The 25,620-nt window shown below is 50.0% G+C and overlaps 1 protein-coding gene across 4 annotated transcripts in view; it reads left to right on the forward strand.

The window, feature by feature from the left end:
- Positions 1 to 25,620, forward strand: part of SHOX2 (SHOX homeobox 2) — a 42,673-nt gene that overhangs the window by 10,167 nt on the left and 6,886 nt on the right. For all 4 annotated transcript variants that reach the window (XM_032971923.2, XM_032971922.2, XM_032971925.2 and 1 more), the window contains exon 2: positions 24,864 to 25,063. In XM_032971923.2, coding sequence (XP_032827814.1) covers positions 24,864 to 25,063 — 200 coding nt within the window. The remainder of the gene's footprint in view (positions 1 to 24,863; positions 25,064 to 25,620) is intronic.

Genomic DNA, 25,620 nt, shown 5'->3' on the forward strand with positions numbered 1-25,620 from the left:
CACACACGCGAGCGGTAGGGTAGTGGTTAGCGCCCCACGCTGCGCTAAGAACCCTGTACGACCCAAGTTCGATTCCCGATCATGGACGCCAACACCCGCCGGTCCTGGGCTCAACAGCCTTCGTCGGCTATACGCAGGATCTTTGCCCTATATGTACATCGCCTGCGCAAATGCCGATTGTTATTGAATGAAACGCGTCGTGATATTCGCGCGTGTTAGCGAGTATCGGTGCTAGTGCTAGTTACGCTAGTTACGTTAGTTACGCTAGTTACGCTAGTCACGCAAGTTACGCTAGTTACGCTAGTTAGACATGAACCGGTCTGTACACGGTCGCGACAGATGTCTCACGTGTGTGTGTGTGTGTCCACGTGTGTGTTAATGTGTGTTCACGTCTGTGTGTATGTGTGTTCTTGTGTGTGTGTCTTCACGTCTTTGTGTCTATGTTAAGGCGTGTGTGTGTTCACGTCTGTGTTAACGTGTGTGTGTGTGTTTTCACGTCTTTGTGTCTATGTTAAGGCGTGTGTGTGTTCATGTATGTGTGTTCACGTGTGTGTGTGTGTTCACGTCTGTGTGTATTTGTGTTTATGTTTGTGTGTTCACGTCTTTGTGTCTATGTTAAAGCGTGTGTGTGTTCACGTCTTTGTGTCTATGTTAAAGCTTGTGTGTGTTCACGTCTTTGTGTCTATGTCAAAGCGTGTGTGTTCACGTCGTTGTGTCTGTTAAAGCGTCTGTGTGTTCACGTCTTTGTGTCTATGTTAAAGCTTGTGTGTGTTCATGTATGTGTGTTCACGTGTGTGTGTGTGTTCACGTCTGTGTGTATTTGTGTTTATGTTTGTGTGTTCACGTCTTTGTGTCTATGTTAAAGCGTGTGTGTGTTCATGTATGTGTGTTCACGTGTGTGTGTGTGTTCACGTCTGTGTGTATTTGTGTTTATGTTTGTGCGTTCACGTATTTGTGTCTATGTTAAAGCGTGTGTGTGTTCACGTCTTTGTGTCTATGTTAAAGCGTGTGTGTGTTCACGTCTTTGTGTCTATGTTAAAGCGTGTGTGCGTTCACGTCTTTGTGTCTATGTTAAAGCGTGTGTGTGTTCACGTATTTGTGTCTATGTTAAAGCGTGTGTGTGTTCACGTCTTTGTGTCTATGTTAAAGCGTGTGTGTGTTCACGTCTTTGTGTCTATGTTAAAGCGTGTGTGTGTTCACGTATTAGTGTCTATGTTAAAGCGTGTGTGTGTTCACGTCTTTGTGTCTATGTTAAAGCGTCTGTGTTAACGTCTTTGTGTCTATGTTAAAGCGTCTGTGTTAACGTGTGTTCATGTGTATGTGTTCACGTCTGTGTGTGTGTGTGTGTTTAATTCCGGCTCACGACCAACATCAGTTGTGGATATCTATCGTGTGGTGTGTAAAACATCACTACTGGGGAGACAAAGGCGGTCGGGCGTGGTGTTTTCCACACCACTCGCTCGTGTTCCGTACTCGCTAAGAGCACTTGCCCCAGCGGTCTGTCAAAGGCTATCCGGGGGATCTGTGTGTCAACATCTGTCCAGGAAACGATACAGAATTCACATCAAACGAGACATGTTTGTAATAAAAAAACCGGATAATATAATTCCAGTAGCCACAATAATAATGTTACCGATATAAACAACGAATGAATGAATGAAACTAACTCCGTTCTGTATGTGTCTACGTATAGGTCCCCCATCAATGAGTGTGAATTCTACAAAACGTAAATCTGTGGGTTTGACCAGTAGCATTCGCGTTTTGTACACGGGCTCCGGTGACCAGTTTCGACTTTCCGGGTCTCATCAGCAGCGGAGCCTGCAGACTCGCTCGACAAGAGACTACGGTCGCCTCACCAGTTGCTGGTGAGGCGTTATTATTGGTGAGCGATCTCTGTCCGCAGCTTTAGTTTCTGCGGGGACTGGGGCCAACGCGCATCGCGTGAAAATTTAAACTCACACGCTCAAGCTGAATTGTTTGAATGTTATTATTATTATTATCATCGTCGTCGTCGTTAGCGTTTATTATTCGCAACGCAGATTCGCTGTGTTTAAAAAAAAAGCTTACCTTAATGACTTTAATCCATATTCTTGGTTCTTTCCACAACAAGAAAATTAGAAAAAAAATATTTTTGTGGTTTTCACACCTGATGATGATTGCTTGTGTTCCAGTCGAAACGTCGTGAGAATTTTATTGTTTTATATTTTTGTTATTTTATTGTTTCCCTTCTACGTGACTTTACCGAAAGAAACAAGAATATGAATCCCTGCAGTCACGAAAGCTTTAAATCAAAAGACTTTTATCCGGTTTTCTACCGGAAAGTGAGGATTGCGACATGCCATCTTATTTGACGTTTCTCTTTTTTTCCGCACGGCTCCTCGTATTTTATGTTAATGGAAATAAAAATCAACGCATTCTTCAATCACACTGTGCGGCCTTAAATTATAAATTTATCACGTGCGACGTTTCGGGCAAATTCCCCTTTTAAACAGCATATACACCGCTTACGTATTAGGACGAAGGCTTAGGGCTGCGGCTAAACAAATCGCGTACGTGCTATTTAAGAAGGGATATCGCTCGGAACGTCGCGTATTATACATTTGTTTCTTTCTTTTCATTTGAAGGCCACGCGCGGTGTTCTTTGCGAATGTATTGAGGATCTGTTGTTGTTGTTGTTGGCTTTGCTTTGTGCATCATCGATTAGGTAGCAGCAGCAGCCACGCCAATAAGTTCGTAAAAATTGCCGAAAATGTATCATCACCAAAGCACCCAGCCGTGGCTCTTGACTGCGATTGTCTCAGCTGTTGCGATTGTACGAGCTATGATGATTGTGGCAGCTGTTGTGATTGTATCAGCTGTTGTTATTGTATCCGCTGTTGTGATTGTATTTGCTATTGTGGATCGTATCAGCTGTTGTGATTCTGTCAGCAGTAATGATTGTATCTGCTGTTATGATTGTATCCGCTATTATGATTGTATTAGCTGCAATGATCGTATTAGCTGTTGTTATTTTATCCGCTGTTAGGATTTGGTCCGCTATTATGATTGTAATTTGATTAATTTGACTGTTATGATTGTGTCACGTGTCGTCCTCATGTCGTATCATGACTGCACAGTCAAAACAAAGATCCCCCGTACAGCCTTACAGACTGCTGGGGCAAGTGCTGTGAGCAGTGTGTCACTTGCGACACTGTCCACGTGACCGAGTTCCAGTCCACTATAGGGAATGCAACCGCATGCCCTCAGTGTGTAATGATTGTTGATAATTTAGCTGCATGCTATGTTACGCCTGTGTGTGTGTGCCATTCCAATCGATAGTCCGGGTGTGATTCTATCTGACCGTCCTATGGAATGTGTGTGTGTCTGTGTGTGTGTGCCGCGTGCCTGTGTCTGTTGTCAATATGTACGGGGGAACGGAAGTGTAGTGGTTGTCCCTGCTGCGCTACGAACCCGCGACACGAGTTCGAGTCCCACTCACGACGGCCGACAACAACAAGTGACGATCATACGAACCTGGTCCTGGGACTCCCTCTAGATCGACTCGGTCTCAATTCGTGTAGCCAGTGCGATGTGTCAACATCGTCACTGGGGAGACAAAGGCGGCCTGGACGTGGCGCTGGCTACGCACACCCCCGAAACGTCTGTTAAGGCTATACGGTGGATATTTGGCTTCGTTTGGCTGTGTGTGTGTCTGTTTGGCTGTGTGTGTGTGCGTCTGTTTGGCTGTGTGTGTGTTTGTGTGTTTGTGTGTGTGTGTGTTTGTGTGTTTGTCTGTGTGTTTGTCTCTGTGGCTGTGTGTGTGTTTGTCTGTGTTTGTGTGTGTGTGTTTGTGTGTGTGTTTGTGTGTGTGTTTGGCTGTGTGTATGTGTCTGTTTGTCTATGTGTATGTGTATCTGTGTGGCTGTGTGTGTGTCTGTTTGTCTGTGTGTGTGTCTGTTTGTGTATGTGTGTCTGTTTGGCTGTGTGTGTGTGTGTCTCGTGCGTGTGCTCCGATTCGTCAAACTCTCTGGCCAACGTCCCGCTGCGATGCGCTTCTCATTCCACGACTAAACACGACGCGCAGGTTGAAAGCGATTGACAAGGCGACAAGATGGTTACCGATGGAGATTCCATTGTCGGTGTGTGTATAACCACATCACGCACCCATGCCTGGTAGAGTCATTAACAGGCTATTGGCCCAAGTGCTGTCAGCGAGGAAATATTATAGCCGGAACGGCGTACGGATAGCCGATGTAGCTGTCAACACATTCCTGCCACATTTGCCTCCCCGGTTGCTGATGTTTAAATAACGCACGCGATTCTCGTTTGAGGCTGAGTCGACCTAGGAGAGAGCCGGAATCGGGGGGACGGATATCGGTCGCCATTAATGGCATCGGCGCATTCGTGAATCGAACTCAGGTTGCCGTGGTCGTGGCGCGGTGCGCTAACGACTGCACCACCGCTCCCCGTGCACACGCGCGCGCACAAGCACGACAAAGGCGGCCGGGCGTGGTGCTGGCCACCACCCCCCCCCCCCCTTACCCACCCGACCCCCCCCCCCCCTTCGTGTACCGGGCCGGCCTTCATAGGTGCTGCTCGCTAACAACACTTGCCCCAACAGTCCGTTAAGGCTATACGGGGGAGCTTTGTCTTTGACAAAGGGGGTGGGTAGCAAGCGCCGCGCCCGACCGCCTTTGTCTCCCTAGTGGCGATGGTTACACACCGCACCGGCTGCTCATTTGAGGCTGAGTCGACCTAGGGGAGGCCCAGGACCGGTTGAGATAATCGTCAACGTGGTTTTGGACGTGAGCGAGAATCGAACTCTGGTCTCCAGGTTCGTAGCGCTGCCCGTGTGACACACACACACACACTCTCAATTGTACACGGAGAGAATCCTGGGCTACTAACGCGCATCCACGACACGGTGAACACCACGTCTGCATTCAGTCATAGGACACAGCAATTATTACATTTCCACCACCAACTGACTTCAGGTCTCATCTAGCGCCACCCCCCCTGCGTCACCACTCTCCTTGAGACATCACCATTGCCTCCTCCTATACCAACTCCCTTTAAAATCCGCTGGTCGGGTGTTTAAATAAAAAAATAAACACATTTGTGTGAAGACACGGAGCCGTTGCCAGCTGAGATCACAGTGAATGGATTTCTCTGTCAATGAATCTGAGGCTGATATTTCAGCATGCGACCTGTGCGTGCGATCGCGCGTGTGTGTGTCTGCGCGTGTGTGTGTGTGTGCACGCGTGTGTGTGCGTGTGTGTGCACGTGTGTGTGTCTGCGCGTGTGTGTGCGCGTGTGTGTGCGTGTGTGTGCGCGTGTGTGTGTCTGCGCGTGTGTGTGCGCGTGTGTGTGTGTGTGCGCGCGTTGTGTGTGTGTGCGCGTTGTGTGTGTGTGTGTGCGCGTTGTGTGTGTGTGTGTGCGCGTTGTGTGTGTGTGTGTGCGCGTTGTGTGTGTGTGTGTGTGCGCGTTGTGTGTGTGTGTGTGCGCGTTGTGTGTGTGTGTGCGCGTTGTGTGTGTGTGTGCGCGTTGTGTGTGTGTGTGTGCGCGTTGTGTGTGTGTGTGTGCGCGTTGTGTGTGTGTGTGCGCGTTGTGTGTGCGTGTGTGTGTGCGCGTTGTGTGTGTGTGTGCGCGTTGTGTGTGCGTGTGTGTGTGCGCGTTGTGTGTGTGTGTGTGTGTGCACGCGTGTGTGTGTGTGTGCGCGCGTTGTGTGTGTGTGCGCGTTGTGTGTGTGTGTGTGCGCGTTGTGTGTGTGTGCACGCGTGTGTGTGCGCGCGTTGTGTGTGTGTGCACGCGTGTGTGTGTGTGTGCGCGCGTTGTGTGTGTGTGCGCGTTGTGTGTGTGTATGTGTGCGCGTTGTGTGTGTGTGTGCGTGTGTGCGTGTGTGTGCGCGCGTTGTGTGTGTGTGTGTGCGCGTTGTGTGTGTGTGTGTGTGCGCGTTGTGTGTGTGTGTGTGCGCGTTGTGTGTGTGTGTGTGTGCGCGTTGTGTGTGTGTGTGCGCGCGTTGTGTGTGTGTGTGCGCGTTGTGTGTGTGTGTGCGCGTTGTGTGTGTTTGCGCGTTGTGTGTGTGTGTGCGCGTTGTGTGTGTGTGTGCGCGTTGTGTGTGTGTGTGCGCGTTGTGTGTGTGTGTGTGCGCGTTGTGTGTGTGTGTGTGTGCGCGTTGTGTGTGTGCGCGCGTTGTGTGTGTGCGCGCGTTGTGTGTGTGCGTTGTGTGTGTGTGTGCGCGTTGTGTGTGTGTGTGTGTGCGTTGTGTGTGTGTGTGCGTTGTGTGTGTGTGTGCGCGCGCGTCTACACACAGTGAGGGGCGGAGGCGTAGCGGTTAGGGCGCTTCCGCTACGAAACCCGGCGACCCGGGTTCGATTCGCGCTCAAGGCTACCACCGGCGAAGATGATTTCAGCCGATCCTGGGCCTCCCCTAGGTCGGCCCAGCCTCAAATGAGTAGCTAGTGAGATGTGTAAATATCTACACTGGGGAGACAAAGGCGGCCGGGGCGTGGTGCTGGCCACCCACATACTCGTGTGCCGTGCCGACCTTCATAGATGCTCGCTGACAGCACTTGCCCCAACAGTCTGTTAAGGCTACACGGGGGATCTTTGTGTATCCACACAGGCGCGCCAGTGACGATTATCTGAACCGGTCCTGGACCTCCCCTAGGTCGACTAAACCTTAAAACGAGCTGCCGCTGCGTAACGCTGGCCACCCACCCAATCGTGCGCCGTGCCGGTCTTCATAGGAGCTCGCTAACAGCACTTGCCCAAGAAGTCTGTTAGGGCTATACGGGGGATCTTTGTCTCTATATAAATTCTGCTCGTCAGGTGTAAGAGTTTGTGCTTCGTTTCTCAGCTCCCGTTATCTAACCTCCTGCCACAGGCAGCGTTGGAAATTCCACATTCCTATGTTGGGGGCGCTGTTGACGTCCGCCCAAAAAGGTATCAATGATTTAGCATCGATCCCGGGAAGGAGATTATGGCCCTCCCGGCGGCTTTCCCCACAGCAGTGGGTTTAACATGGCTGATGGTGGTGGTGATGTTGTTGATACTGTAGTCGCCAGATGACGGTTTTCGTGAGTAACGTACCCAAAGACAAAGATCCCCCGTACAGCCTGTAACAGACTGTTGGGGCAAGTGCTGTTACCCAGCACCTATGAAGGCCGAAACGGCACACGAGATGGTGGCTGGGCCAACACGACGCCCGGCTGCCTTTGTCTCCCCAGTGGCGATGTTTACTACACACACCGCACCAGGGATCCATTTGAGGCCCAGTCGATCCTAGGGGAGGCCCAGGACCGGTTCAGTTAATCGTCACGTGGTGTTGGCCGCGAGGGGGACTCGAACCTGGGTCTCGCCGGGTTCGTAGCCCTAACCCCTACACAAAATGAGCACACACACACGTAGATGTATACGCAGAGCGTGCGCACACACAACATACAGACGCGATATATAATAATTATTATCGACGAACAATACAAGTGTACGACTATATTCATAGTTTTGTGTTTTATTGCACTATATTGTGTATATTGTGTCGCCGTGCGCGTGTGTTCGTTGTGTGTGAATGTGTATGTCTGTTGTGTGTGTGTTTACTAACTTTATTCATTGCAATGCCTGTCCGTTGTGTGTGTTCATACAAAGTACGTATGCGTGTACTGTGCACAATTTGCGTATGACTTACGTATGCGTGGTACTCGTAAATTATTTACGCTCGTGTTTTGTGCGTGTTTATATGGTTGTGTTTAAGACGTGTGCGTGTATACACATTATTTTGTGTGTAGTTTACTTATGCGTGCGTGTGTGTGTTGTGTTTTGAAGTGTGTGTGTGTGTTCCGTGTATGCGTGTTACGTGAACATTCGGGAAGGTATGAATTCTGTTGTCTTTGTAATTCTGAATATTCTCGATTTCACGCGCGTTGTGTATGTTTATGTAGTCGCATTGTGTACATTCGAGTTTTTGTTGATTCAGTATTTTATACGTGTGTGTGAATGCATGTATTTGTGTTATTTGCCTGTATGTGTGTGTTTGTTATATATTTGTTGTGTCTTCCGTCTCTATGTTATATTTAGTGCGCGCATGTCTACAGTATATATGTGTAGATTCTGTAAGTTTCGACTGAATTTTATGTATGTACGTTACGCACGTGTGTGTGTATATGATTATATTTTTTTAATTGGTGTGTATATTCTGTCCGAATTATTCGATTTAATATCATCATATTATGCATATGCCTATCTGTGCATGTGTATTTATTATATCGTGTGGGCCTGTGTGTATATATTTATATTGTGTATGTGTAGATTATGTACGCCAGATTAGCGCGGTTGGCTACGTACGGTGCGAAAGGAGTTCAACATACAGACATACACACGTATTATTTTTGTACACGTTTCGTGAATATTATACTCGCATATTCTATGTACGTGTTTCTTTCTGTAATGTGGATTCCACATTAGCAAACGCTTGCATTGTGTATACGCGAGCATGTATTCACCAAATATATACGCATAAAATACATATATACAAAATCTATATTTCTACCACTAAGCAATAATAGAACCAAACCCGGCCGCCTTTATCTCCCCACGGCGTTCACATGTACACACCGCGCCGGGGATGCTCATTATAGGCCGAATCGATCTCGGCAAGGGCCAGAACCGGTTCAAATAATCGCCACTGATGCCGCCAACGTCAGCGGGAATCGAACTCCGAGCGCCGGTCACGGGTTCGTAGGCGCAGTGCGCTCACCACTTGCGCCACCGCTTCCCCCACCTCGTTTCGCACAACCACGGCACGCATTGTTCACCGGTATCCGCGCGTGGAACGCAGAGGGTTGTGGGAGGAGGGTGGTGGTAGGGTGGTCTTCGTTGAGTACACCACACGGCGTGATTTACCATGCAAGTTTTTTTACGCGCGAATTTACGAGCATCGCACGTCCAACATATTTCATCCGAGGGCCGTTTTCAATTAATCCCTTTATGGACGCGTGTTAGGCCGGGGCCAGGCGTAACGCAATTAGGAGGCGATGCAAATTAAGCGAGCATAATGACTCACGTCCCATCGGTGCTCAGATAACGAGGTGCCCGCTCGAGCCATTATGCCTGCGTCTATACACGCGAGGTGCATTGAGAGCGGTGCTGATGATGATGTTGCTGCTGCTGCTGCTACTGCTAGCTGATGCTGCGTGAGATATTGTCCAGGGGGTTTTGTTTTATTTTATAAATCGGCGAAATTTGTAAAGGCCAAAGTGCGCGGCTATTGTGCCTTTTGTTTAGCTTCCTTTGTCATCTGTTGATGATTATGTTGATGATGATGATGATCACGCGTATTAATTACGTAGGCTCGAGCCCATTTAAGCATCGTAACATCATCGTTATCTTCATCATCAACACCACAGTCATCAGATGCTGTGTAGTTAGCATCATCGTCATCATCACCAACCATTTTTATCCTTTCCATCATCCACAGTCATTTTCTATCCCCTGTTGGATGTAGGCCGCCCGGGTAGCACTTTATTTTTTATAATTGTGTTATGAATATGCTATAAAGAAAGGGCCATTGCCCGAAACGTCGCCTATTATATATATTTTTCCAGGTTCGAGGCCATAGACACACACGCGGTTTGTTATTATTGACGAATGTGTCCAGTTGTGTCGTGTTAATTGTGAACCCCACACGTAGAGTTGTGCCCGTGACCGAAAGTTATCTTTTTTACCTAATAATCAGCAATGAGGAGGAGGGCAGTGTCACGAAACGTCGAGATATCGGTTCACGTTTCAACAAACTTCTTTTTGAACAAAGGGGGTCGCAAAGCTTTACTGGCGCGTCGCTCCGAGCGAACAGATTTTACCGATGTCGAATGAAAGTATCGGAGCGGCGAATTTTTATTTTTATTTTTACATGAAAAAAAAATGAAATACAAATCGTCCAAAAAATAAATTAAACAATGCGCTCCAAACCTCGAGTCCATCAACAGACGAAACAAAGCAACTCGGCTAAAACATTTTTTGCACTTCGGCTGTCACCTGTGACGCACGGTGACATCGCGACGCGTGAGACACCGTTGATCAGATCGGGCCAACACGTGCTACGCCCGTGACGCAACTGCAAGGTGGTCACGTGCGGTGGCCATGCCTGCAACAACGCTGCCCGTTCGCCGAGGAGGAGCGCGCCGACGGCCCCGCCGAGGTGACCCCTGAACCACAGGCAGCGGGAGACGGCCGCCGCTGCTCCCAACTCGCCTCGCATTTCGCGTGCCGTGGGACTCGCCGAGTTTTTTGCGTGCGACAAATGCCCCCAGCGTTGTATCGACCGCCAGCGCAAAACTCACTTAACGCGTGGGGCACGATGTCGTTGAGGGCTGCGGGCTCATAAAAGGGTCGAGCACGTGGACGTCCCGAAGCCTTGCGAGGCGTGTGCATGCGAGTCGAGCCTTCCAAATGACCTCAGCCTTGTCAAGACCACCGGCTCAAACGAACCGAACACGTGGCCGTGTTGTTCCGTAGGTTACCAACTGCTGCTGCTGCTGCTGCGCTGACCGTTGGACACGAGCGCAATGAGCAACCTTGAAATATTACAATAACAAAAAGCATATGTGACGTTCCGAGCAATGGGCCTTCTTCATCGCGCTATGGACCCTTCTTCACATCACATCTTTTACGTGCCACGAAGAAGGGCCGTTGCTCGAAACGTCGCCTATCATATATCTTTTTTTGTTTACTTAATGACGCGCGCAGTGTTTCTCGTCGAATACCGTCCGAGCGGTGTCTGTGTTGAACCAGGCCGTGGCATGCGGGGGTTTTGGATTCCTCGCCGCCGATCATTGCAGCACTCGGCGGGGGGGGGGGGGGGGGGTTGTGGTGGTGGTGGGGGAGCCGTGCGATTCTCTCCGTCGTGCTAGAGGAGCTCTTGAAGAACCGTGGGGGGAGTGGAGGTGGGGGGGTGCACGCGTGGTGGTGGACAAAACTAGGTTAATGAAACATTACTATTCCCACTTCATTGCGACGTGGACGTTGCCTCCTGTGATGTGCGGAGTTTTAAAAAATTCATCACAGGCGCCGTTTGAAGAGGGGGGCTGCGAATTAACATGCGCGTGCCACAGTGCGTGGCACGCGCATTTGGCATCACAACAACGCGTGCTTCCTATTATTATTATTATTGCTATTACTGTGACTGCTACGATTATTATTATTAGCATGCTACAAACATTACTTAAACACGATATACGAAAGAATTGTTTGCATAGCGAACGTTCATCGACTGCGCGAACAACGCTCTTTGGGAGGCGGGGGTGGGAGCGCTTCTTTAAGTCGGGGGGCATTCGTTGGACGCAAGCGAACCTCGAGGGCCCGGTCGCGACGTTCATCGTGCCTCGCGTGCCTCGCATGAACCAGTGCCGGGTGAACACTCCCGATGAGCGTGTAGGTGGGGCGGTCTGTACCCCGCCGTGGTCAACACGCGGGCCTTGGAGGGCGACGCGGAGCCGCGCGTTATTAATGCATGACGCAAACTAACATCGTGCGGTGGCTAGGAGATGTTAACTACCTCGCCTGGTGTACAGGAGGTCGTGGGTTCTATCCCGACCCTGACGCCTGCTGTATATTTGGAGTTTGCGTGTCTCTCATCATCATCATCATCACAGTGGCTAGGAGATGTTAATTGCCTCGCCTGGTGTACAGGAGGTCGTAGGTTCTATCCCGACCTTGACACGTGCTGTATATTTGGAGTTTGCGTGTCTCTCATCATCATCATCATCACAGTGGCTAGGAGATGTTAACTGCCTCGCTTGGTATGCAGGAGACCATGGGCTCTATCCCGACCCTGACACGTGCTGTATATTTGGAGTTTGCGTGTCTCTCTCTCTCCCCCCGTGGTCGCGTGGATTTTTCTCCCGAGCCCTCCGGTTCTATTCCCTCCACATTTCGAAACGACGTCATGCTTTTAGAGAAATTTGGCTGCTATACGTTTCCACATGATAATGATAAGCCACTTCGTTGCGCTATCATTTGTGGCCAGGTCGCTTCTGAATAAAGAGCTATAGAGCTGAATTGGCCTTACCTTGTCAAATATAAATAGTTTATAGTTTGTTGATACCTTGTCCGTTGCGTCTCTTCACCTACAGCCTAACCGGATCGCTGAGAGTGAGAGAGAGAGGTTGGGGGGGGGTAATTAATTAGGGCGCAACAGAAGTTGTCATTATCATGCTTTGACAGTGCACCAGCCTTAAATGTGTGCTCGCTAACAGCACGGATTCCTCCAGCAGAAGTGAATACTCTGATTCCGAATTCGTTCGCACAATCCCGTATACGCATACGAGTCTGTGTGCGTGTGTGTTAGGGAGAGAAATAGAGAGAGTACGTGTGTGTGTCTATTAGAGTATAGTTGCGTGTGCGGGTGTGCGTGCATGCATATGCAAGGAGTGTGTGTGTGTGTTATAGGTGCTCGCTAACAGCACTTGCCCCAAGTCTGCATGTCTATACGGGCTATCTTTGTCTCTATATATAGACACACACACACATACATATTATACAGTACCATACATCTCTACACACGTTAGCACTTATTTTCAATTACTTTAAAAGTGCAACGTACTAAACGTGATTATTAATACACCTGTAAAACATTTAAATATGATTACGGCTATACACTAATCGTATATGCACCCACATTGATGCACGGTGTGTACACAGATGTACACATTCACCTATGAATTCCAAATGCATTATATGTTGCATCGAGCATACGCACACACACACACACACGTGTTGTATAAACCACACACACACGCACGTGTTGTATAAACCACACACACGCACGTGTTGTATAAACCACACACACACGCACGTGTTGTATAAACCACACACACGCACGTGTTGTATAAACCACACGCACACAGTGGGTGGAGCGGTGGCGCAGTGGTTAGTTGAATTACCGGCTAAGATCAGTGGCGAGTGAATCAGAATATTGATTTATACTGGAGGAATCCGATGAGCTATAAAGCTCTCGTTCACACATGTCCAGAGTGACGTCTGAAGCGCTCCTGGGCAACCCCTCTGTCTCCTACTACCCTATTCACCAACCTACACTTACCAGAGTGGTGAAGTATGGTCAAAAAAGCACGATGGCCGATACGGCGTGTCGGAGGCCTTCATACAGCAGTGGATGGAAAGTGTATGCATACTGTACATACAAAAAACAAAGATCCCCCATATAGCCTCAACAAACTGTTGGGGCAAGTGCTGTTAGAGAGTAGTACCAGTGAAGGACGGAACGGCACACGAGGGGGTGTGAGGTCAGCACCACGCCCGGCCGCCTTTGTCTCCCAAGTGACGATGTTTACACATCGCACCAAGTATTCGAATTGAGGCTGAGTCGATCTAGGGGAGGCCCAGGGCTGGTTCAGATATCCGCCACTGATTGTTGGTGGCCGTGAGCAGGGAATCGACCTCGGGTGGTGGGGTCCGGATAGCGGTGCAGCGCTAACTGCTGCACCACCGCTCCTCATGTATGTGCACTCCCGCATGGAGAATCCCATCTTGGTGGTAAGCTAGGAAATAACTTACTCGAGAGACACGGCTCTGTGATTTCGTTGTACATCCCAACCTACTCACCTTACACAGTTTGGTGGCAATGTGCTGTTAGCGAGCTCCTATTAAGGACGCACGGCACTCGAGGGGCTGGGTGGGAGTGCCCAATACACGAACCGCGCAGGAGTAGTTTAAGATTTCGTGTCTACTCGACCGCGTGAAGCCAATTTGTTTACAGTTCACTGCGCACCATGAGTAGAGAGCATCGTTTTTGTCGTTACATTGCATTAAATATTGCGAGGTTTTCTCCGTCGCCTGATCGCGTCGTTTGTTTTCTATAAATCATATTTGTTGTACACTTAAATTGTGTAAAGTCACTTTCCGGCCTTCCTTAGCTTTAAAGTTTGATTTAAAGCTTTCGTGACTGCAGGGATTCATATTCTTGGTTCTTTCGGTAAAGTCACCACGTAGAAGGGAAACAATAAAATAATAAAAAAATATATTTTTATTATTTTATAAACAATAAAATAATAAAAAGATATAACAAATATTTTTATTATTTTATTGTTATTATTTACCGAAAGAACCAAGAATATTAATTCCTTAGCCTTGTTAATTTTTAAGTATTTGTTTTTTTTTTACAAATGCTAAATTCAGTGTAAATTTGTAACATTATTTAGTTGTTAAATATTCAGTTTATTTGCCCTTATCCCCCCCGTGCCAATATTTACACAGCGCAGCGCGTTCGACCTAGGGGGAGGCACAGGACCCGTTCGGATTTTCGTCATTGGTGTTGGTGAGTTAGACGTGATCGGTAATTGAACTCGGATTCTCATGTTCGTAGCGCAGTTGGCTAACCACGACACGAAAGCTCCCCCCACACGACTACACACACAGAGAACAAACAATGGCACTCAAGACAAAGGTCGCCCGTGTAGCCGCGTACACTTTAGGGGCAAGTGCTGTTCACGAACAAAGACACAAATCGCAATCTCAGTTGCACACAGAGCGCACACAATCTCGGTTGCACACAAAGCGCACACAATCACAGTTGCACACAGCGCGCACAATCACAGTTGCACACAAAGCGCGCACAATCTCAGTTGCACACAAAGCGCGCACAATCTCAGTTGCACACAAAGCGCACGCAATCTCAGTTGCACACAATCACAGTTGGACACAAAGCGCACACAATCTCAGTTGCACACACAAATCTAAATTGCACACAAAAGCACACAATCTCAGTTGCACACAAAGCGCACACAATCTCGGTTGCACACAAAGCGCACACAATCACAGTTGCACACACAGCGCGCACAATCACAGTTGCACACAAAGCGCGCACAATCTCAGTGGCACACAAAGCGAGCACAATCACAGTTGCACACAAAGCGCGCACAATCACAGCTGCGCACACAATCTCAGTTGCACACAAAGCGCACACAATCTCAGTTGCACACAATCACAGTTGGACACAAAGCGCACACAATCTCAGTTGCACACACAAATCTAAATTGCACAAAAAAGCACACAATCTCAGTTGCACACAAAGCGCACACAATCTCAGTTGCACACAATCACACTTGGACACAAAGCGCACACAATCTCAGTTGCACACACAAATCTAAATTGCACACAAAATCACACAATCTCAGTTGCACACAAAGCGCACACAATCTCGGTTGCACACAAAGCGCACACAATCTCAGTTGCACACAGAGCGCACGCGCTTGGAAATAATCGCACAATCTTACTCTACAATCACAACATTCACAATGCATACACGCATAATACACACGCATAGTACACACACGATTACAAAGACAAAGATCCCCCGTATAGCCTGAGCAGACTGTTGGGGCAAGTGCTGTTAGCGAGCACCTACGAAGGCCGGCACGGGACACGAGTTCGTAGCGCAGCGCGCTAACCGCTACGCTACCGCACCCCACACGCACGATTACAAACATAACGACACACACACACAGCACATACCTGCTACACGGACACACAGCAGCGTGATAGTCGTCACACGATAACAATAAAAGTAATTGTTATTTTTTTGACACAACTCTGAAACAGGCTTCGACATTCAGTGTCTCATCAGCAGCAGAGTCGGGCTTTGCGTTGTGAACAATGCTTCCCGGCAATGCATTGTTCAGTGCAGTAACGCGACGAATATCACAGGAATGCGAGGAGAGCCGCAATGATAGAATATTAGGGGGGGTAGGGGGTGGGTTAGAGGAGAGAGGGGTCCATCCTTCTATACACCCTTGTTACCGGGATACCTCACTCCCCTAGGGACCCCCCCCCCCCACCACCGCGGATACTAAACGGGGTGGGGGGGTAAGGATCTGATGTCGAAAATAACCCCGCGTCTGTAGATACACACACACACACGTGTCTCTAGTAGAGAGCACACGTGTGTGTGTTCACCCTGCCCCTCCAGTCTCTGCAAAGACCACTGACAGTCCCCCTAACCCCCGTGACAGTCTATATCACGACAGTCTCTAGTAGAGAGCACTTGCCCCGTGCAGACGATCGTCAAATAGTAGAGGCCGCAGGGGCAAGTGTGCTGTTAGTCGGGGGTCTTTGTCTTGGCGTGTAGAACAAAGGGCCCTTCCACCACACCTCTGAAGCCTCAATGCCAGTGTCTGGGGCAAGTGTGCTGTTAGTCGGGGGTCTTTGTCTTGGCGTGTAGAACAAAGGGCCCTTCCACCACACCTCTGAAGCCTGTGTCTGGGCAAGTGCTGTGCGTGAGCAGCTGTTAAGGCCGCTCAACAGGTTCATAGCCCGCGAGCTGAACCACTTCGCCACCGCTCCATGTGTCTATACTGCATATATATGTAATGTATACACATCGTACACGCACATAGAACAATGACAGCACTTGTCCTTACACGGCCTACACACAATACTAAAGTCCCCCCCCACCCGTGTAGACTCATGGACTTGCCGATAGACCCATAGACTTGCGTAGAAACTCATAGACTCGCATTAGACTTAGAGAGGCTCATAGGCGTACATATAAACTGATAGATTTGCATATGGAGACTCATGGACTTACAGATAATCGTGATCACTGGCGTACATCTCGAGGTGCAGGAACAAATGGGTCGGTTTGAGATGGTTAGGGCGCCGCGGTGGCTAGGAGATGTTAACTACATCGCCAGGTGTACAGGAGGTTGTGGGGTCGATCCTGACCCTGACGCCTGCTGTAATATTTAGAGTTTGCGTTTTCGCCCCGTGGTCGCGTGTATTTTACTCCGGTTCCTCCGATTTTTCCCTCCACATTTAGAACCAACATGCGTTGCGAGTAATTGTTTGCTGTGCATTTTCACGTGATGATGAGTCACTTCGTTGGGTGATAGGCAGGTGGCTTCTGAAAAAAAGAGCTACATAGCTCGGTAGGGCCTTACCTGGTAAAATAAAATAGAAGTTTATAGATCTTAATTTAAAGCTTTCGTGACTGCAGGAAATCATATTCTTTGGGTCTTTCGGTAAAGTCACGTAGATAGATTCTGTTATGTTTTTTTTTAGGTTTTGTTATTTTCTTGGAACCTATCTACGTGACTTTTCCGAAAGACCCAAATACTAGTTGATAGCTTTAAAATTAAAATAAAAAGTTTATAATTTGAGATAATCACTCACAGATAAGGGAACGAATGCAGGGACCCCACACCATCACGAGTCACGAACCGCAGAGAAGGGACAGCGCCACATGGCCCAGGTGACACTCAGTACGGACTTCCACCCCTCCTCTCGAAGCTGTGCTCGAGACCCCACGCTCTGGGTTGGTCGCCCCCTTATTGTGAGTTACGAATCGTGCGCCAGGGCAAACCCATGCCCTCAGTTTGGTGTTGATGAGATGTTCATACCACCACCACCACCATCATCATCACCACGTATGTTGCACTGAACTTCTTTCGCGGCTGTACGAAGCCAACCGTGCTACGTACGGTGCTAAAGAAGTTCATACATCATGTCGCACGTCGATGGGCAGTACGCTCGACTCGCAAGCCCCGAGTGCCGCCGGTCAGGTTCGATCTCTCGGCGCGCCAGTTGAAACAAATGGTCGTTGCAGAGTTTCCAAATCACCCACCGCAGCTGCATGTTTCCACGCAGCCGCTACGTGCGGCGGGGTAAAGTGTGGTTATATTACAATCCGTATTATTATTATTTTTCTTCTTCACGCTCGGGGCACCAAGACGACAAACGAGGGCAGCTCCTAACTCCTGGCGCCCCTTTCGTCGTGGATGAGCAGCAGACCTCGACATTCGCATCAAGATCCAGAACAGCACCGCTGCTGCCAAGGGCAAGATTATAACATGACCGTCGTCTTCTACCCGAGACGTCTATAGACGGTGCGGAAGAGCGGGCCGAGAAGACAATCTTGCCGAAGCTCTGTGGGAGCTACCTCGTGGTGGGGGGGGAGACCCTTTCCGACAGTAGTGGCGTGGGCGAGGCGATCGCAGGGCTGCGCCTGTGCCTTTGTCGCGTAGTCGACGTTGCAAACGAAACGCGTCGAGTGTTGTAGGTGACGGCGTGAAGTCGGTAGGCGACGTTATTCGGGGGGGGGGGGGGGGGCGACAGATGAAGGAGGAAATCCCACGAAGGGTTAGTGATAGATTAATTTGATCAGTCATGGTCAATCCACCGCTGGATGAACGCGTATTCCAGCCGTAACCGTCTCACGCGACGTCACTCGCAATGTCAAAGTGAGATTGCTTTGTCGTCATCATCATCTCAAACATCATCATCATCATCATGCACCATGATCACTCCACCGCTGGATGACGTCTCTCCGAATAGAGCGAGTCGGTGGATTTGCGATTTACAACAACGCTGGGAGGATGAGCATGGAACGCCTGCAGGTTGCAAGTTGTCGCATACCAAGTTCGCGATGGAGAATCACGCGTGCGAATTGAGATGAATTGGAATGTTTCAAATCGACAATTCAATTGATCTCGAACATAATTGTTAACAACAACAAAAAACATCACATCCGTCAATAACCGTGGCCTTACGAAGGGTGGGGGGGCGGGGAATATATTGGCGACGTTTCGGGCAATGGTCCTTCATGGCACGTAATTAAACGCAATCGTGACAATGTATCGAATAATCCCGAAGGGTGGGGTGGGAGGATCATTACCGCTCCCCCCATTTCTATATCAGGGATTTATTTGAGTCGGAGCTCTTGAGGGCTGAGCTCCGGAAAATGTCTTCACCCGGCACACCACGTCAAGTACAGCTCCGTGGCAAATGTACGCGTGGCCGCCCAAGGAAGAGAAACATCATCTGAATACTTCCTGCGTGTCGTACACACACACGTACGTATGTACGTATGTATGTTGAACGTCTTTCGCAAAGTACGTAGGCAAGGGGAGGTGTTAGGGAAGGACAATAAACAAAACAGCAAAAGCAGTTCTCAAGAAATTAATTTTCAATCCACGTTAAAAAAAAAATACGGACCGAGGCCCAAACCGCCAGAGCGGCCTGCAACAAACGGCACCGTTATCAAAGTTGTAATCGATAACGAGTGTACCGCGACTCTTGGATTGAGCAAGGTTACGATGAGAGCTGGTGGGGAGAAGAAGAATGATGGTGACGATAGACGGCATCCCACAGTGGAGCAGTGCGAGGGAAGGAGCAGGATGAGAAGTGAGGTGAGTGGGTGAGTGGGTGGGTGTTGTGAGTGAGGCGAGTGGGTGGGTGAGTAGGTGAGTGGGGTGAGTGGGTGGGTGTTGTGAGTGAGGTGAGTGGGTGTTGTGAGTGAGGTGGGTGGGTGTTGTGAGTGAGGTGAGTGAGTGGGTGAGTGGGTGGGTGTTGTGAGTGAGGTGGGTGGGTGTTGTGAGTGAGGTGAGTGAGTGAGTGGGTGGGTGTTGTGAGTGAGGCGAGTGGGTGTTGTGAGTGAGGCGAGTGGGTGAGTGGGTGGGTGAGTGGGTGGGTGTTGTGAGTGAGGCGAGTGAGGTGAGTGGGTGAGTGTTGTGAGTGAGGTGAGTGGGTGTTGTGAGTGAGGTGAGTGGGTGAGTGGGTGGGTGTTGTGAGTGAGGCGAGTGGGTGTTGTGAGTGAGGTGGGTGGGTGTTGTTAGTGAGGTGGGTGGGTGAGTGAGTGAGTGGGTGAGTGGGTGGGTGTTGTGAGTGAGGTGAGTGGGTGTTGTGAGTGAGGTGAGTGGGTGTTGTGAGTGGGTGGGTGTTATGAGTGAGGTGAGTGGGTGTTGTGAGTGAGGTGAGTGGGGTGAGTGGGTGAGTGGGTGGGTGTTGTGAGTGAGGCGAGTGGGTGTTGTGAGTGAGGTGGGTGGGTGTTGTGAGTGAGGTGGGTGGGTGAGTGAGTGAGTGGGTGAGTGGGTGGGTGTTGTGAGTGAGGCGAGTGGGTGTTGTGAGTGAGGTGAGTGGGTGTTGTGAGTGGGTGGGTGTTGTGAGTGAGGTGAGTGGGTGTTGTGAGTGAGGTGAGTGGGGTGAGTGGGTGGGTGTTGTGAGTGAGGCGAGTGGGTGTTGTGAGTGAGGTGAGTGGGTGAGTGGGTGGGTGAGTAGGTGGGCGAGTGAGTCTGTTGTTGTGACCTGCAGTGAGTGAGTGTGATGTCGTACACATTTTATACATTGCACAGCAAGTGTGTGTATCAAGTGTGTGGACACGCGCACACATACACGCTAACCGGGGGTATAACAGTGCATGAAAGGCAAAGATCCCCCGTGTAGCCTTCCCCGAGTGTTGGGGCAAGTGCTGTTCGCGAGTACCTATGAAAGCCGGCACGGCACACGAAGGGGTAGGTGGCCAGCACCACGCCCGGCCGCCTTTGTCTCCCCAGTGCTGGCGATGTTTACGCAGCGCATTCGGTGCTCGTTTAGGGCTGAGTCGACCTAGCGGAGTCCCAGCGACCGCTTCAGAAATTCGTCACCTATGTTGGTCGTGAGGGGGAATCGAACTCGGGTCGCCGGGTTCGTAGCGCAACGCGCTCACCGCTACATTACCGCTCCCCAGACACAGCAACAACCTCCATTCGTCACTAAGTGGAGGTGACGTCATCACGGCACTTGTGCCAGGCTATGTGCACGTTAAGGCCACATGAAGTGTCGAAATCCCGCTGGCAGGAGGTCAAGGGACAGACCCAGGTACCATGGGTTGCGATCGAAACGTCGTAGTTTTTTTGCTTATTTTATTTTTTATTAATTTGAACCTATCTACGTGACTTTACCGAAAGACCCAAAGAATATGAATTCCTGCAGTCACCAAAGCTTTAAGCCAAGATTGATCGAGAAATGATAACAGTCTATTAATTAGTGGGCTATAAATTACACGCGTTTAGCTCTAATTCAATAACTTCATTGGAGCGATATCACGTGGTTCTCTCATTGATGTTAATTGACGCCCCATGGCTGGGAATAGTTTCTGATTAATTATCAATAGGCGATTGCATTTCAATTAAAGATTGACACCAGACACAATGCAGTACACGCACGCAGAGGCTGGAGCAATGCCCTGCTCAAATGATCATCCGTTCCCTGTAGAGCTCAGTGGTGAAAATTCCACATTTCTCTGGTGAGGAGCGAGTCTATCGACAGGATATGCAGCGTTGTTGACAAACCCTACAAAGGGGTAGATTTATTTTTTTTATCGGTCCCGGAAGGATGATGGGCTGAGTTAACGCACAAAACGAGGGTGCGAACTCGCAACCTTCAGATTGCCAGCCGCTTGCTCGACCCGCTGAGCCATTTGCTCGGTTGCACGAAAAAAAGAGGCAAAGACAAAGATCCCCCGTGTAGCCTTAACATACTGTTGGGGCAAGTGCTGTTAGCGAGCACCTATGAAGGCGAGGGGGTAGGTGCTCAGCACCACGCCCGACCGCCTTTGTCTCCTCAGTGGCGATGGTTTTACACACCGCACCAGGTACTCGTTTTGAGGGTGAGTCGACCTAAGGGAGGCCCAGGATCAGTTCAAATAATCGTCACTGGGTGTTAACCGTGAGCGGGAATCGAACTCGGGTCGCCGGGTTCGTAGCGCAGCGCGCTAACCACACACACACGCACAGACAAAGATCCCCCGTGTAGCCTTAACAGGCGGTTGGGGCAAGTGCTGTTAGTGGATCTATTGAGCAATGTGAGAACGGCACACGAGGGCCAACAGCACCACCACGCGAGGACGCCTTTGTCTCCCCAATGCTGACATACCAACAGACCCCGTCACACCAATAGACCGCGTCACACCAACAGACCGCGTCACACCAACAGACTGCATCACACCAACATACCGCATCATACCAACATACCGCATCATACCAATAAGCCGCATCATGCTAACAGACCGTATCATACCAACAGACCACATCTTACCAACATTCCGCATCATGCTTAATAGACCGCATCATACCAACAGTCCGCACAATAGCAACATGCTGCATCATACTTACGGATCAAAATATCAACGTGGCTGCATCACACTCACAGATAGGCTGCATCACACTAACAGACTGCATCATACAGGCGAGTCACACTTTCCCGAGTGAATCATTGTCGTGAAAAAGAGACTACTACACAGGAGTATGATGTATACTGTACGCGCACACATATATATTGTTGTGGATTCATTTCAAAGCCGCAGCGCTATTTACGAATGTGTTGAGCGATGTGTTTGTTTCGTACACTGGAGTAAAGTCTAATACGGCAGTGGAATGATCATGGCTGATGATGGCCGATGGTGGAAAGCTCACGGATTCGGCGTGAATAGACCCGTGAGCTTACTCGAGTCCCGATTGGGCACGGTTGGTTAGTACGGCGCGAAAGAAGTTCAACAATACGGGGACCATCGAGAGCGCGAGAAATTCGGTGTCGCGCGTGCCACAGGAGACGCGTCCCGGTGATGGAAATCGACGGAACTTAATTTACTCAACAGCCACGCGTCAGAGCCCACTGTGATTGGAACAAAGTAAAGTAACGAACAAAAAAAAATATAACCTGATCATAAGACGCATTTTCCCCGTCGTGGATTTAAAAAAACTAAAAAAATCGGGGGTGCGTCTTATAATCCGGAAGGTGAGTGTCGCGTGCGCGTGCGCACAGCCCACGCGCTTACAACCAGACCACGTCACTGCCCCTACAGACTGTACAAAGACAAAGATCCCCCGTGTAGCCTGTAACAGACTGTTGGGGCAAGTGCTGTTAGCGAGCACCTATGAAGGCGAGGAGGTAGGCGGTCAGCACCACGCCCGACCGCCTTTGTCTCCCCCCGTGGCGATGTTCCCATAACGCACCGGGTACTCATTTGAAGCCGCGTCGACCTAGGGGAGACCCAGGACCGGCTCAGATCATCGTCACAGGCGTCTGGCCGTGAGCGGGAATCGAACTCGGGTGGCCAGGTTCGTAGCGCAGCGTAGCGCTAACCGCTACCCTACCGTTCACCTGGTAGCATAACGGTTCGAATGCACGGGCTGATTGTATCGTAGAATCGCTGTAGGTAGTGTCCATCGACATCAGGGGGTCCGGCACATGTGCGTCTCTTTCAGTGCCACTTCATGCTAGTTTGGGGCCGTCCATAAATGACGTCACGCACCTGGGAGAGGGCGGGGGCAGACATTTGTGGCGATGTGTGACGAAGGGGAGGGGGGTTTGAGAAATATGACGTCACATCAAAACGCGCAACTTTAAATAAATATAGACAACACGTTCTACTTAATTAAATAGACTTTTTAATAAATGTTTTCTCCTACAACATCAGAGTGCAGCGCTACATTAAATACGCACTACAATGACAATAGTTTAAAGCGATATGAAGCATGTTTTATTTACAAAATGGAAATATGGTTTGGGGGGGGGGGGGCAGAGCTTTGTGACGTCATATTTGAGGGGGGGGTCTGACTTTTTGTGACGCCGTGTGACGAGGGGGGGGGGTCAAAAATCGTCCAAAATCGCGTGACGTCATTTATGGACGGCCCCTTATTTATTAAGCGATCACAGTGTCTCGTTTTCACCACACGGTGCATTTGTGACTCTTGTTGAAATATCGAGGTCAATAGCTCGTTGGTATATAATGCGAGCGTCGTCTCTTGCTTATTTATTCAGAAGAAGAGGTAAGAAAAAAACCTCCCTGGATGAGTCTCAAATGTTTACGAGGGTCCTGCTCCCACATTGGGGATATTTGTCCAATTCCATCAAATAATAATTGTGAGTTTGCTTTCTTACGGGAGGGATAAGGGAAATTGCGGGAACAAAACCCAGAGGGAGAGAGAGACACACACACTTAAAGATCCGCGCAGATAGATTCACGAATCCGCTGCTGTACTGCCATGCCCTGGCCACCTCTCAGCCCGAGCCGATAGTACCTGGCATTCTGGGTAAGGCGTTCAACTACCCAGCAGGCTCAGAGCTGCGTAGCTTCCGTTGATGTTGAAGTTTAGGCAAAGTCTCCCTTGAATTGGCCGCATATTTCGACGGTGTGTTGTCGCCGGACTCCATCGCCACCGAGGTCACGGGCAACGTGGTTCGAGTCCCGCCACGGGACATTGCTAAACACATTTCGGGGCCACAACTTGCACGTGAAAGACACGCCGACGTAGTCACTCGTAAGCAGGGAAGTGGGGGGGGTGCCACTACATTCATCTCTCACGCCTACATTCTCCCCGCTTCACGCACAGACCCGTCTCTCCCACTATCTCCCGTCTCTCACTCTCCTACTCTCCCGTCTCTCTTCCACTCTCCCGTCTCTCACACTCCCACTCTCCCGTCTCTCACGCTCCCACTCTCCCGTCTCTCACTCTCCCACTCTCCCGTCTATCACGCTCCCACTCTCCCGTCTCTCTCCCACTCTCCCGTCTCTCTCCCACTCTCCCGTCTCTCACGCTCCCACTCTCCCGTCTCTCACGCTCCCACTCTCCCGTCTCTCACTCTCCCACTCTCCCGTCTATCACGCTCCCACTCTCCCGTCTCTCACGCTCCCACTCTTCCGTATCTTACTCTCCTTCTCTCCCGTCTCTCCCACTCTCCCGTCTCTCCCACTCTCCCGTCTCTCTCCCACTCTTCCGTCTGTCACTCTCCCACACTCCCGTCTCTCCCACTCTCCCCTCTCTCACTCTCCCACTCTCCCGTCTCTCTTCCACTCTCCTGTCTCTCACGCTCCCACTCTTCCGTATCTTACTCTCCTACTCTCCCGTCTCTCCCACTCTCCCGTCTCTCCCACTCTCCCGTCTCTCTCCCACTCTCCCGTCTCTCTCCCACTCTTCCGTCTGTCACTCTCCCACACTCCCGTCTCTCCCACTCTCCCCTCTCTCCCACTCTCCCGTATCTCACACTCTCCGGTCTCACACTCTCCCACTTTCCCGTCTCTCACTCTCCCTTCTCTCCCACTCCCCCGTCTCTCTCAGACTCGAAGGAGCGGCGGGAGGAGTCGAGGGCCGAGGAGGAGGAGGGCCAAGCGAAGCTCAAGCAGCGCCGCAGTCGCACCAACTTCACCCTGGAGCAGCTCAATGAGCTGGAACGTCTATTCGACGAGACGCACTACCCCGACGCGTTCATGCGAGAGGAGCTGAGCCAGAGGCTCGGACTGTCCGAGGCTCGAGTGCAGGTACAGCCAGCATCATCATCAGCATCATCATCAACATCATCAGCAACATCATCAGCAACATCATCAGTTATCATTAGCGGTATCATCATTGGTAGTGTAAGGTCATTAGCAGCCACAGCAGTGTCATCAGCAGCTTCAAAGTCATCATCAGTAGCAAAAGCATCAAACCATCGCCAACACCATCATCGTCATCACAATCGTCGACGCTGCGTGCAATGTTACACGTGGCGCGTGTTCACGATCACGCAACATCATCGGCACCTTCGCCTAAATCATGATCATCATCTTCATCATCACCACGATCATGGCGAGTTTTTTTTCCAATCATACATCGTGAAAGAAGAATTCCCATCGGAGCGAGCCGCTGTTCAACAACAACAACAGAACAACAATTATCCGCTGCGGATATCTGTAGTGCCGCCGCGACAATCAGCAGCAGTAGCAGCAGCAGCAACTGTCGACTCTTAAATTTTTAATCAACTTTTAGCGGGTGGGGGTGGAGGAGGGGAGCGAGTTGAGTGATCACGTTTCACGAAGGTCATGCTCCGTGCCGTGGA

This window comes from Petromyzon marinus, chromosome 47, assembly GCF_048934315.1.
Source record: "Petromyzon marinus isolate PM22_M1 ecotype Great Lakes invasive population chromosome 47, UKy_Petmar_22M1.pri1.0, whole genome shotgun sequence".
Classification (NCBI taxonomy): domain Eukaryota; kingdom Metazoa; phylum Chordata; class Hyperoartia; order Petromyzontiformes; family Petromyzontidae; genus Petromyzon; species Petromyzon marinus.